The sequence below is a fragment of the Labrus bergylta genome, chromosome 14 (genome assembly GCF_963930695.1).
Source record: "Labrus bergylta chromosome 14, fLabBer1.1, whole genome shotgun sequence".
Lineage (NCBI taxonomy): Eukaryota > Metazoa > Chordata > Actinopteri > Labriformes > Labridae > Labrus > Labrus bergylta.
In genome coordinates this window covers 3199749-3212290 of record NC_089208.1, presented here as the reverse complement: position 1 = coordinate 3212290, position 12542 = coordinate 3199749, and the positions used below count along the sequence as shown (strand labels likewise).

Below are 12542 nucleotides of genomic sequence, written 5' to 3'. Positions count from 1 at the left end.
GTACGACGCACCGCCAACCGCTACACTTCCTGTGAAAAAAACCTTCAAAATAAAAGCCACTTCCACTTCTCCAAATAGTCCAAATAAATGTACTCAAGTACTTCACTCATGTAGTATTCAATGTTATGTGCTGTGACAAATAGCAACTAATTAAGCAGCAAGTATTACTACCTGTATATTGTTATAATAATAATAATAATAATAACTTTATTTATATAACACCATTAGTTTAGTTTTAGTTTAAGTTAAATAGTTTATTTGAAGGGTTCCTTCAACCAGTCTCACACACACACACACACACACACACACACACACACACACCCACACACACACACACACACACACACACACACACACACACACACACACACACATTTCATAAGAGAGAAGAAAGACATAGAACATTTTACAGATATTAAAACATTATGTTCAAGTTTCCCTGAGAGATCTAAAAGGTTGTCGAGATGACACATTAATGCTGACAAGACTGTGTCCTTAAAATCAATTTTTTGACTTCCCGGGTGAAAGTGCAGAAGTTTGTGCAAAGTTTAAGACTAATTGGAAGACTGTTCCATTCTTTAACAGCTTTAAAAGAAAAAACAGCTTGTGCTAAAGCGGAGCCACGTTTAGGAATACTGCAATCTCCGTTAGAGGCAGACCTTGAAGATCTGCTTATCAGCTCAGAGCGAAGTTTCACAAAGCTTTTCAATGGTGGGGGAGAAGCATCATGGATGAGTGTGTACACTAAGCGGACATCGGTATAAAAAATGAAATGGTCAAAGCTTAGAATTTTATGTTTATCAAGAATATCACAATGATGATACATTAAAAACAGATATTTACAAAGTGCTTTGACAGACAAAGACAGGAAGTCAGGACAATAACACAATAAACATCAACAGTCCGGCAAAATAGAGAGAAGAGCACAGAAATAATGTAAATGCAAATACAAGGAATATAAAAGATACAACCGGCAGGTCCTCAAATGCAGTTGAAGCCCCAATTAAAGAAAATTAAATACAAGAGAAAAGTCAACAAGCTGATGACAATAATATAAATATAAAGAAGAAGACAACAACATCACATCACAGGTTAATACAAAGAAAAATGAAGATAAAAAGTTGTGAATAAAAGACAGTTCTACTTAATGCTACTTGACTTCTTTTTTGTGCAGTCTTTTTGCCCTCATCGACTCTGAAGAGTGCCATGAGTTCAGTAAACCCTCGACTGTTTTTTGGCCGTACAACCCCTACATCCATTAGACTTGTCAGGACCAAGTGAAGCTTTGACTGATTACTGACAACTTATCATTATGTGGTTTTTTTCTGAGGAGATTATTAGATGTATGTAGGTCAGCAAACTTGAAAGCTCAGGGCATTTTTCATAAACAAAGTCCAAAGGATTTTCTCAGAGGTTTTTTTCTTTTTGTTGCATCGTCTGCAGTCTAATATCTGAACTCTGAGTGTGGTTGGCCTGAGGCATAAACAACTGAGTGTGAGCTGATGGAGGCTGCTGAGGGCCCCCCTCTGCCACCAGGGGGACACCAACACAACCCATCTGGGGGGAAAAAAGCTTGCTGATGGAGATGTAGGTTACTCCGATAATGTGATCTTGGGGGGATCATATTCTGCTCAGGGACCCAAAAAAACCTGCAGAAACACTGATTTATTTGACACGGCGATGGGCGCTCATGAGGTACATGAGGTACTTAGGCCTACTTGATTTGTTGCTTTAAACTTTAAATCCTCTATATTCATGCATCAGAATTGACAATCAAAAAAACGTTTATTTTCATTTTTTATAAATCATTCAAAGGACGTGTTTTCTTCATTCTTTTTCCCCCAGTACAGAACTGGTACTTTGACTTCATGTATGTTTTGTCTCCTTTGCTGTTTGTGCCTCTGACAGCTCCATCCGACTTGAAGCAGTCAGGAAATGAGCTCAGGTTTGGTTTCTCACAGTGAAGTTGGTGCCGCAGACTCACTTCACCACTTCTGCTGACTGCTCATGCCCAAGTTGCCAAAGTGTGGTAAGATGTATAAACTCTGTTTTCAGAACTCTGCAGTGTTCCTGTGGATTTGGAAAATGTGTCAGTTCCAGTGGACTTACACACAAAGACTACATTCAGACTGCAGGGGAACATGGTCAAACTACTTTTGCTAACATGTGACTCAGAACAGTTTTTTATTTATTTCTATCCAGAACAGTGTGAACAACTCAAATCAAAAGGAGTCTGATGTTTGACATTTTCATCACTTTTAGTCCTGAATCAGATTCAAACCTGAGTGTGTTCTCAGTCTGAACATTTATGTGTGTAACTTTAATGTCACTTCAGATTTTATTTCTTATATTGACAACTGCAGATGTCTAAGTAGCCCTAGACATCCTGACATTTTTAAAACATCTGTTGCATGCAATCTCCTCTCATAGACTCCACACATATGTACAACTCCACACAGGAGAAGCAGACGTCTCTTCTCAAAAATGCCAAAATGAAAAATGGGTCTCTCTTTCGCCTCATCCTTATCGTCATATCGTTCAAATGTTCTGCAAATAAACTTAAAGATAAAATACTAGCTGTTCACTTCAATGGTCGTGTGAATGTCGGACATAAAAATAAATGAATAAAACTTTCCCAAACTGTTTTCACACATACCAAAAACTCCTGAAACATTCTTCAATTTTTCAGGGTGTGAACAGAAAATGACACATTTTCCCCCCAAGACTTTTACCAAACCTTTTCCAGCCGGCCACAAATTTCCCATCACCGACCCCTCCTTCACTTGACAGAGGAATCCTCCAGCAGTGACATTTTAAGAAGTGCACCAGTGAAATCAGCTGAAGGAGTTTGATAATTGTTGTGATGAATAAAAGTGATACTTCTACGATCAACTTCATCATGCTCTGAGGGTGCAGTCTGTTCTCCTTATGATCTGTGCAATAACCCAAGATACCCTTTTGCATAATTTAAGAGTTTTAATATCTCACAGCACAAGCAATTCTGATATATGAACTCAGAGGGCCTAAAGGATCATGAATACTGCTACAGAATCCAAAATAATTTAAATCAACTAAAGGGAACAAGAAGCAGAAGAAAAGACAAACATTATAACCACTAAAGAGTGTATTTAATATTCATTGTAAAATGAAGAATATATTAGAAACATTGTTCTAACCACTGACATGTTTAAACTGCGTCCCTGCTTTGAGCGATGTTTTTCTAAAGGAAAGAAATTGACTCTTTTCATTGCACAATATCAACACAGAAAAAGCTTTTTGTCAACGATGTCTCTGTCCAATCAAGCATGCTCAATAGAAAGTCGCAGCGACTAGATTAATCAATTGCACCTGTGCCTTTCCCGCTGTGACAAACTGAAATACCTGGTCTTAAAACAGCTTAAAGATTTATGCTTTTTGGCATGGTTCAAGTCCAGAAGAGAGTTTAATAAAAGTTGAATTGCTTCGTTTAGGGGAGGACCATACAGTTTTTCATGATGTGTATTTTCATGAATAAACAACATCAATGATTCTGAAGCAAAGTAGCCATGACACATCAGCTTACAATCATTAACCAAATCTCTATCAACAGATTTTGTAAATAAATTCTGGTTTCTGAGGCAAGAAACAAATTTTAGAAATTAAGTCAGAAATGTTCCAGTTAATGTTTGAATCCCTCATAGTATCAAAGTGCATCGATTGTTGTTAAAAAAAGAAAGAAGCAGAGGGCACCGGTGGCAGAGTGGTTAACTTGCATGCCCCATGTACAGAGGCTGTTGTCCTCGGAGTTGGTACCACGGGTTTGAATCCACCACGGTGTTTACGTCCAGCATTCAACGTCCTCTCTCTCCAATTGTTGAAAGATCAGAAAGAGTTATGCAATTGTTGAATTTGTTTTTTTTTAATTTTATTTATCATTTAATTATTTCATCATTTAATACATAGGTCATAAAGTCATAACCTTTTTCTGCTTTCAACATTTCCTGTTAAACTTACACACACTCGTAGTGCCTACACTCCTGTGAGGTCAAGATAAGTGTGCCATACTTTGAAGCAAGACCACATAGGAGCTCGTAGGCGTGTAGCGTTTCTGAGTATCTGCTCGGTTCACAGTCTTTGAGCTGAAACCACATATGAACTTGGTATTACCTATGTCATGAACTTGGCATGACGTTTCTGCGAACGTGCATTGTTGAGGTGTTACAGGATCTTGAAAAAAGAGAGACTTTTTGGCTATAAAAACGCTGCAGAAAATCTGATCGAGGTTCCTTTTTGCTTTGCAAAACGAATCCACGTCACTCTGACTTTTGAAATCCCATTTTGGGACTCACAGGTTTAGGTTTGGTCTTTGAGTTTTCATTTTCTTTTCCATTTTTATATCTTTTACTTTTATTGTTTTGTATTCACATTTGGAATATCATTTGAGATTTTTAAATAAATTTTCTGACTAAAATCATTTACACCACAAAGACTGGAAGTTCCCCTTAAAGACCCCGTGAACCTCGGAAGGTAAGTTTGGAGTAGTCACACCACGGCACACTTGTCTTACTGATTTATATTACACACTTCATACACACCTAACATCCTAGAGAGGGGAGTTCACAGTTATTCCCTCTCTGGGGGGTAATCTAGAGTCTTACACCAGGGGTTATCCTTGAATCTAATTATTCTAGAAATGAATGTTAGGCAGATAATCCTGGGGCTGCGATTATAACTTGTTCATCTGTCCTCCAAAGGGTGTTAGAGGAGTAATTTTACATAGCTCCTTCCACTAGGAAAGAGTAGGCTAGCAGGTTTGTAGGGAGTGAGCTCTCATTTAGTTCAATAATTAGTTAACTAATGTGTGGTGAGCTTCCGTTAGCTATAGTAAAGTTATTCACCCCTTTTTGCATATCCAGGACATGCTATACCAATAAAAAGCCAATGCTTATGTGCAAAAAGCACAAAACTTTCACCATAAGGTCCTGTATTCAAATGTACGTTTTTACAGCATAATGAAAGTGTTTAAAGTTTGACATTTACGGTTTCTTCAACTGAGCTGCAAAGGGATGCAGTGGTAAGCGCTGTCATATCACAACAAGAAAGTACCTGGTATGCAATCTGCCGTAAAACAATCCTAGAACACAGCCAATATCATTCGCTGACGAGCTGTCCTAAATTAAACTCTATAAATAGATATGTGAAAGTGCTGCTAACAAACAGAACTAAAACATCAAATCAGCTCCAACTCCCTTCTCACTTCCTGATTTGCTCGTCAGACTGTAAACGGTCTCAACACAGAGATATAGAAGTCTGCGTTGAAAGGCCCCTGTGCTAACTGATCACCACACAAGAAGCTCTGACAAAGTTGGAAGTTGTTCCCAGAGGTTATATCATCTGATGAAAGTTGATTGGTTCCCCGATCGCGACCACAAAAGCTCCTCTCGGGAGGAAACAGATGTTTATGTGGATGTTGAAGGGAATCAATCAGAAATCTACACGAGGAGTCCACAGATATCTCCAAACAAAAACGTCTTCAAAGCAGACGACTGGAGGCTGTGAGTCTTGCTAAAAGAAAAAAAACTTCACAAGGTCTCTGGAGCACTCATTATGCAAAATCAAAGCTAACTATATGCTAATGCAATCTATATGCTAACTCACAATACATCTCTGAAATAATAAGTGTAGATAATCAATCTTTAAGCTGACATTTAAAAATGCACAGTGTGTTCCTCTAGCTGATGGATTAATCTGACATGATCTATAAATATAGCCAAGATTATCACAAGACATGCACCACAAAAAACATAATTGTCTAACATATAATAGTTACATCTTATTCTTAATCGTCCTTCAAATTGAAAGCAAACAGACGTCTCTAAAAATGCTAAACCTTTAACTTTTTGTTGTACAGTTTTTATTGAAATGGGTCAAACACATCAAGTTTCTGCCGCTCTGACTGTGAGAAGGATCTGGAAAAATGTAAATAAAGAAGTCTTTCAAATATCTGGATTAAAAACAGAAACATTATAAAACATGATATAAAGTGAGTGACCACCAACGTTAGGTAGCCGAGAGTTTTTATAAGTAAAACGTCAAACCTGCAAATACATTTTTTATTCTGTAAAATGTAACATAGATCACTAAGATGCAGAGTTTCTTTACTAATGGATAAAAAATATGTACAAAGTCTTTTATGTTTGCCATTTTCTCAGTTTTCTTATTTTGTGTCAAATCAAATGTTTTAAGGGAGCACTCACACTTGGCAATCCTTACCCTGTCTAAGGGCGCGGTCACACTGGCCATCCGTACCGTGCCCAAGCACGCTTCACCCCTAAAATCCAGTTCTTTTGATCAGTGTGAGTGCTCCGATCTACACTTCCTTGGTCCTGGAACGCTTAGAAGAGGTGTGCTTCGGCACGGTACAGTTCATGCACGAGCACAAGCACAGATACACAACATGGACAGCATGTATGTGGAGTGTACTGGTGCTCGAGTACGGTACTTTAGTGGTCACACTGATCAAAGGAACCGGACCTTTGGGGTCAAGTGTACTCAGATCCAGGTCCCTAAAATGAAACCACCCTGAGACTACATCCAATGTTTTTGAATAACCTATGATCAGCACTCATTGATGCCTCCCGTCCAATCAGATGACTCGGTTGGAACTAAGTGTTGTATAAACATTTTTGTTTACAACAATTCTTTCTTCTCTAAGCTGGTACACAATACATGACAATATCTCCTGCTGTTTTGTATTTATTTATAAACAGAAATGGATGATAGGAAATGTGAGGAAAGATAAAGTCGTTCTGATCTCTCTGCTCAGCAGCATCCAGATAAGAAAAGTCAAAAGTGTCTATTAGAACAATCTCCCTCCTGCACCCTCGCAGGCTTATCCCACATCATCGTAGTCCTCTTCATCATCCTGGTTTTCAACCCCCCCTTCGATGTCATCGATGTCATCGTAGTCCTCTGTGGAGGAAGTTTCTGCAGCTGCATCTGGATCCTCATATGGTGGAGGAGGAAGCATGGCCACCTCGCTCTCTAGCTTCAGATAATCAGGCGGCTCATCTATGCTCTCATAGTCCGGCATGCTCTGCTCGTAGTCCGGCATGCTCTGCTCGTAGTCCGGCATGCTCTGCTCGTAGTCCGGCTTGTCCTGCTCGTAGTCCGGCATGCTCTGCTCGTAGTCTGGCACGCTCTGCTCGTAGTCCGGCACGCTCTGCTCGTAGTCCGGCACGCTCTGCTCGTAGTCCGGCATGCTCTGCTCGTAGTCCGATACGGCCTGAACGTAGTCCGGCTTGTCCTGCTCGTAGTCCGGCACGGTCTGAACGTAGTCCGGTACCTCAGCCAGATTTTCATAGCTTTGAGCCTCTGAAACCAGAAGTTGTATATCTTGTTATTATATTATTTATATCACATTTCAGAATAACAGTGTAAAAATATGACTTTGGCGGTAGCTTTAGGCCTGAATGCACCATGTGGTAGCAGTTTGTTTTACTGAATGAGTCAGTAAAGTACCTTGTAGAGCATGAGAGATATTTAAACTAAGCACATCTGTGGTAGTAGCAACAACACATCTTCCTGCCAAAACCCCCAAAACACTGGCTATCAGTCAGCTGCTCACGCTCACTCTAGCTAGCTAAAAGCAGCTAGCTGCGCGCCATCCAGCATGGCTCAAAACACAGCAAGGACGGTTCAGAAGCAATTCAGAACAACTTGGAACCAACTTGGTAATGCAACTGAATCTTTTAGTGGTATGCAGTACTGGACCATACCGGCCTTCTTTCACCCCTAGTTTTACCCACAATGCCAACATTAAAATTGTAAGGTTAGTACCAAATGTTGTTATAAGTCTCAATATGACACATTTTTCCTCAGGATTTAACATGTGTAAGTCTTAAACCTAGACTAAAGAGACATATTGTTATTTTCTTTATATGGTCTAGGCAATAAAGGCAAGACAATATCTACTCCCAACAAGCTTCTTAAACCCAGATTGAAACATTTCACACATGTTGCTGGACTTCATAAAATCATTTAACTTGGCAAACAAATGGCAGGTTAGATACTGGTCTGTAGTTCTGACAGCTGGCACTTTTCTGGTTTGACGTAACTATAGCCGTCATCTACACTTCTCACTCAGCCTGAATTTGTGATGCATGGGTAGATTTTGGTTCCAGAAAACCACAGTTTGGATTTGAATATGTGTTCTTTGGATCTGAATCACGTTTTGTGCAGCTTTGGGAAAACAGTCTCGACGGAGGCTGATTTTTCACTGCCTTCGTGTCGCCTAATTTTTTTTTTGCTGCCATTAGTGGTCACATGTTTGTTATTTTACAAACTCATGTGAGACATTGATATAATCCTCTTTTTTCAGGCCTTTAGATGTTGGCTTGTAGTCAAATGGCAGATAGATTGAGGTTTTGTGTGCAGTTTTCGTGCCGATGTGCTAAACGTGAGAGCTATGATGTGTGGTTTAGGAGAGGAAGAGGGGATTTTGTTGGGTAGTATTGCATCACATAATCCATTCAGTGATCCAATTAAGAGCCTTGCCTGCTGTGTTGAACTGTGTCCGAGGAGGTAAAGGTGGGGTGATGGCTTTGAAGTTCCTCTCCTGGTATTTGTTGCTGCTGTGAGGGTGAAAAGAGAAATGTCAGTTTCATCGTCGTGTTCAGTGTGCACAACATGACTTCAAGTATCAGATCAAACATTTGGAGAATACATTCATTGGCTCTCTTACTAAGAGTTAGAAGAGATGATTGACACCAGTCACATATGAGTTTCTGTCCATTAAATCTAAACAAGAAACACTAAGCTTAGAACAAAAACTGAAAACAAGGCAAAACAGGAATGCTGAACGCTTTGTCCTTAAGTAACAAACTCACTTTCCAGCAAGCCTCCTGGCAAACCAACAGGTGTTGCAGCGATGGAAGCGGTCAAGAGAAGTGGTTCAGATAGAAGTGATTGTACCCGACCTAAAAAGCCTCTGCATGTTTCTAATAAGCTCCACGAGCAGAAACGTGCTCAAACTAGGATCAATATTGGAGATGCTTTTGAAAAATGGAGAGAGGTTAGAACACAGAAAGGTTTACAGACCCATGCAGAGCTGGATAAACACTGAAGCTTCAGAGTCCACCACATGGTGACCTGAGTGAGCATCCACTCTAGAGAGGGGGGGGGGGGGAGACAGCGCTCTACAATGTTTAGAATTTTGGACTGCAGTACCCCTTTTAAACACTAGGTGTCAGAGCTACATACTGCTCCTTTAAAGTGGACAAAAAGAGTTTTATTTTCCCAGTGCAAAAACGTAAAGCATCAATGTCTCTTACTATCATACGGTTAGCTAAAGTTGATAGAGAGCTAATAATTGTTTCTACCAGAAAATTCTCTGCAGTTTATAATCAAAGGACAAAGGAGAGGAGCTGGGGATCAAACCCCTGACCTTCCGGTTGAGAGATGACCGACTCTACCGCTGATCCACAGCCTGCCCTGTAGCTTCACATATAACAGACATAATTGACTTTGTTACCAACTTTCTCACCAAGCCCTGGAGAACCCAGTGTACCTCCATAAATGAGGAACTCATCAGATGTGAGAATGTAGTTTTGTATATTTTAACATATTTTCAAATTACCTGTTAGTGTCGTCAGATCTTCTGTTGAGAAGATGTGGGCTCATGAATCTTCGCCTGGCTGTGGGAAAACAAAACAAAGAAGTTAAATTTAAGCTGCATGAAAAGAAGAGCGGTCGTGGTTGAGTTCATTAACAGCTCGGCGGGAGAATGATGCGGGATTATGTCGCTACAAACGAGGATGAAAATACAGACAGCAGGATTGATTTAAGACTACATAAGCACGACATCATCATGAAAATAAACAGCACATTTGCACTTCAGCTGCTCGTATTTGAGCCTTCATTTACCAACTTGTGTTTTCATAAGTATAATTTATGTATAAATTGATTATGATTTGTGTTATATTCATGCGGTCTCTATTTGCTCTGTGTGTATAAACCATCACTCTGCTGCTGCAGCCCAGTTTACCCACAGGGATCATTAAAGTTTCATCTAAGCTAATCAAATCCAGAGGGGACCTCTAATAATAGCAAATCATACAATTATAATTACGCTTTGCAGAGAGCGAATCGGAGGAACACTGCACAGTGACGACGACAGACTGTCAGGGTTTTGGTTTCTCTTCCTGTTCTGGGTTGCAGTGTGTGGAAACAGTTTACAGTTTATTGATTTTCCAGTTATAAGGAAAAAAAACAAAAACAGGTAATGAGAATGAAACTAATGTTTACTGCTCATTTCTTTAAAAATGTTGTAAAACATTCCTGTTAAAAACAGGGAGGGGCATTTAACATGAACACTACTCAAGTGTTAATATGAAGCCCTTTTTTGATGTATTTCTATTTCAGGCTTTCCATTCCTGCATCTTGAGACAGGAAAGTGGACAGAGCCAGAAACCAGAGAGAGAGTGGAGAACGACATGCGGAAAAGGAGCCACAGGCCGGACCCGAACCCCAGCCTCCGCACATGGGGCGCTACCGGGGCCACTCACTCCCCAATTTCTGACTCTCTCTACTGCCCCATCTGTGAAATAAAGCCCAAAAATAAACCTTAAGAAATAGGTTCATGACACACTTTTGTTCCTTTTCTTTGTTCTGTCCCATGTTTTGTAACGTCTAAGGTCCAAACTGCACTAATTTTTCATTCAAATAATCTGATTGGTTGGAAAATATTCAAACTATGTGAAGCAATTTTTCATGAAAGAGTCGGTGTTTGGTCCTTAAGCTAGACTAACTGAGAACCACTGCTTTACTGTTAAAATAGATGGGTAAATATTTGACTTTTTTCCCTTTTTATTTGCATTTTTTTTAGCTTGGGGCGGCAGCAGCTCGGGGTTGGGAACTGGAGTGTCACCGAGCCAAGTTTTGAAGTTGGTCTAAATAAAATTGTATTGTGTGTTTAAAATGAAACAAATAGATCAAATAAAGTAATGGAGAAAAGATTTTTAGTTTTCATCTTTGACCCATACTGAGTGACAAAGTGAGTGTCCTTACGATTTGTCTCAGACACGTCAGTTTATATTTTGGATGAGCTCACTGACTGCAGGAAATGTTTTCTCTTACTCATCCAATATTTTATAGGGGTATTTTTTTTCTTACATCTTTCTCTGAACCACTTTTTCCACCTTTTCAAACAGTTCCCCTGTGGTCTAAATGAAACATCTGTGCTGTGCTTTGGTCAAAATATAACATGAATCAAGCACCAGAGGAGGTTTGTGACCCTGTATAAACCAGCTCTCTCAGAACGCTCCGTTTTCATGTGTGTGTCTCTTTAAATGCAATGACCCCCCACTGAGTTTTCCCCGTAGACATCACTCCTTCACTAGTGAAAATAAAAATGGCAGATCTGCGCAAAAGTTTTGCTCTAGGCTAAGGGTGGAGTCCATGGGTGGAGATACCAGGGAAGAGAGGGTATTTCTTTTTACCATAATCCCACTGTGACATCACAAGGAGAGCACATTTGAAACAGAGCATTTTTCTCTGTGTTGTAAGACTTATGCAGACCACAAACAAAGGACTGGATGGGTTTATTTCACATGTTGTGGGTCAGTAGACACTCAGGTTACACAAATATATGTTCAGAAACACTGTAGAAGTTTAATAATATGTCCCCTTTAACATTTCACACAACATCCCGACTTCTTAGAAAAAGAAGTTGTATAATCTTACTTAATTGTTAGAAAAAACTCAAGTTCCACTTTCATTTTGAATTTGGTAAGTCCTGTCTGAAAATGTGTTCAGGACACATCACAGTCTGCAGTTTTCTCTTCCGTTGTGGGTTCAGCTCATGCCAATTCAGTTTTTTAGACGTTATAATAACCTGCAAGTTTTCTAATGTGTGTTTTGTTGAAGCAGCTTTAAGTTGTGAGATAAGATCCACATCAGGATTTAGGTATGATGTAACACACAAACTGGTCATGACCAAGATCTTGATCATCATTACAAATTTCTCAATAACCAAAAAGTATGATTTATATCATCCTGTTAGTTCCAGGGAAAAATACAAATTTATGAGTTTATATTAACTGGAGTATTTAAACTTAATTAATGAGACCTTCAGAATAGTAACAGTCTAATTAGATCTGATTAAATCTGATAAACAGGAACATTAATTAATGGTTAATTAATGTTCCTGTTTATCATCCAAAACACTCAGGAAACGCTCGTCTTCTCACACACTCCCACACCCGTGACCTCATCATATCCGTCCTTCATATCCTCCACTGGCTCCCCATGCCTCATCCTCACCTACAAACCTACAAAGTCCATACAAAACACCGAATTATGTTTTGTCACCGGTCGGGAAATGTCAAACAATTCAGGCTTTTGTAAAAATGTTTCACTCTCGGTAATATTGTTTTGCACTTCCCAGCCTCCGTACAACACTCCCGCTTTCACCTTGACCTTCAATGAAACTGTATACATTACTTATTTTTTTTAGTTAAGTAAACAGTGGAATAAATATTTTGATTTGTGATGACTCTTTACTT

General features: G+C 39.4%; 1 protein-coding gene across 2 annotated transcripts in view; it reads right to left on the bottom strand.

Annotated features, from left to right (window-relative positions):
• Positions 1-5870: 5870 nt before the first annotated feature.
• wu:fb97g03 (zinc finger protein 768) overlaps positions 5871-12542 on the bottom strand; it is a 7910-nt gene continuing 1238 nt past the window's right edge. Inside the window, exons 2-5 of one of the 2 annotated variants that reach the window (XM_065963287.1) lie at positions 12228-12308; positions 9617-9674; positions 8536-8612; positions 5871-7353 (exon numbers count right to left, since the gene is read on the bottom strand). In XM_065963287.1, the coding sequence (XP_065819359.1) occupies positions 6872-7353; positions 8536-8612; positions 9617-9674; positions 12228-12294 (684 nt within the window). In that variant the 5' untranslated portion in view covers positions 12295-12308 and the 3' untranslated portion in view covers positions 5871-6871. The remainder of the gene's footprint in view (positions 7354-8535; positions 8613-9616; positions 9675-12227; positions 12309-12542) is intronic. The other variant, XM_065963286.1, reaches the window with a different exon arrangement.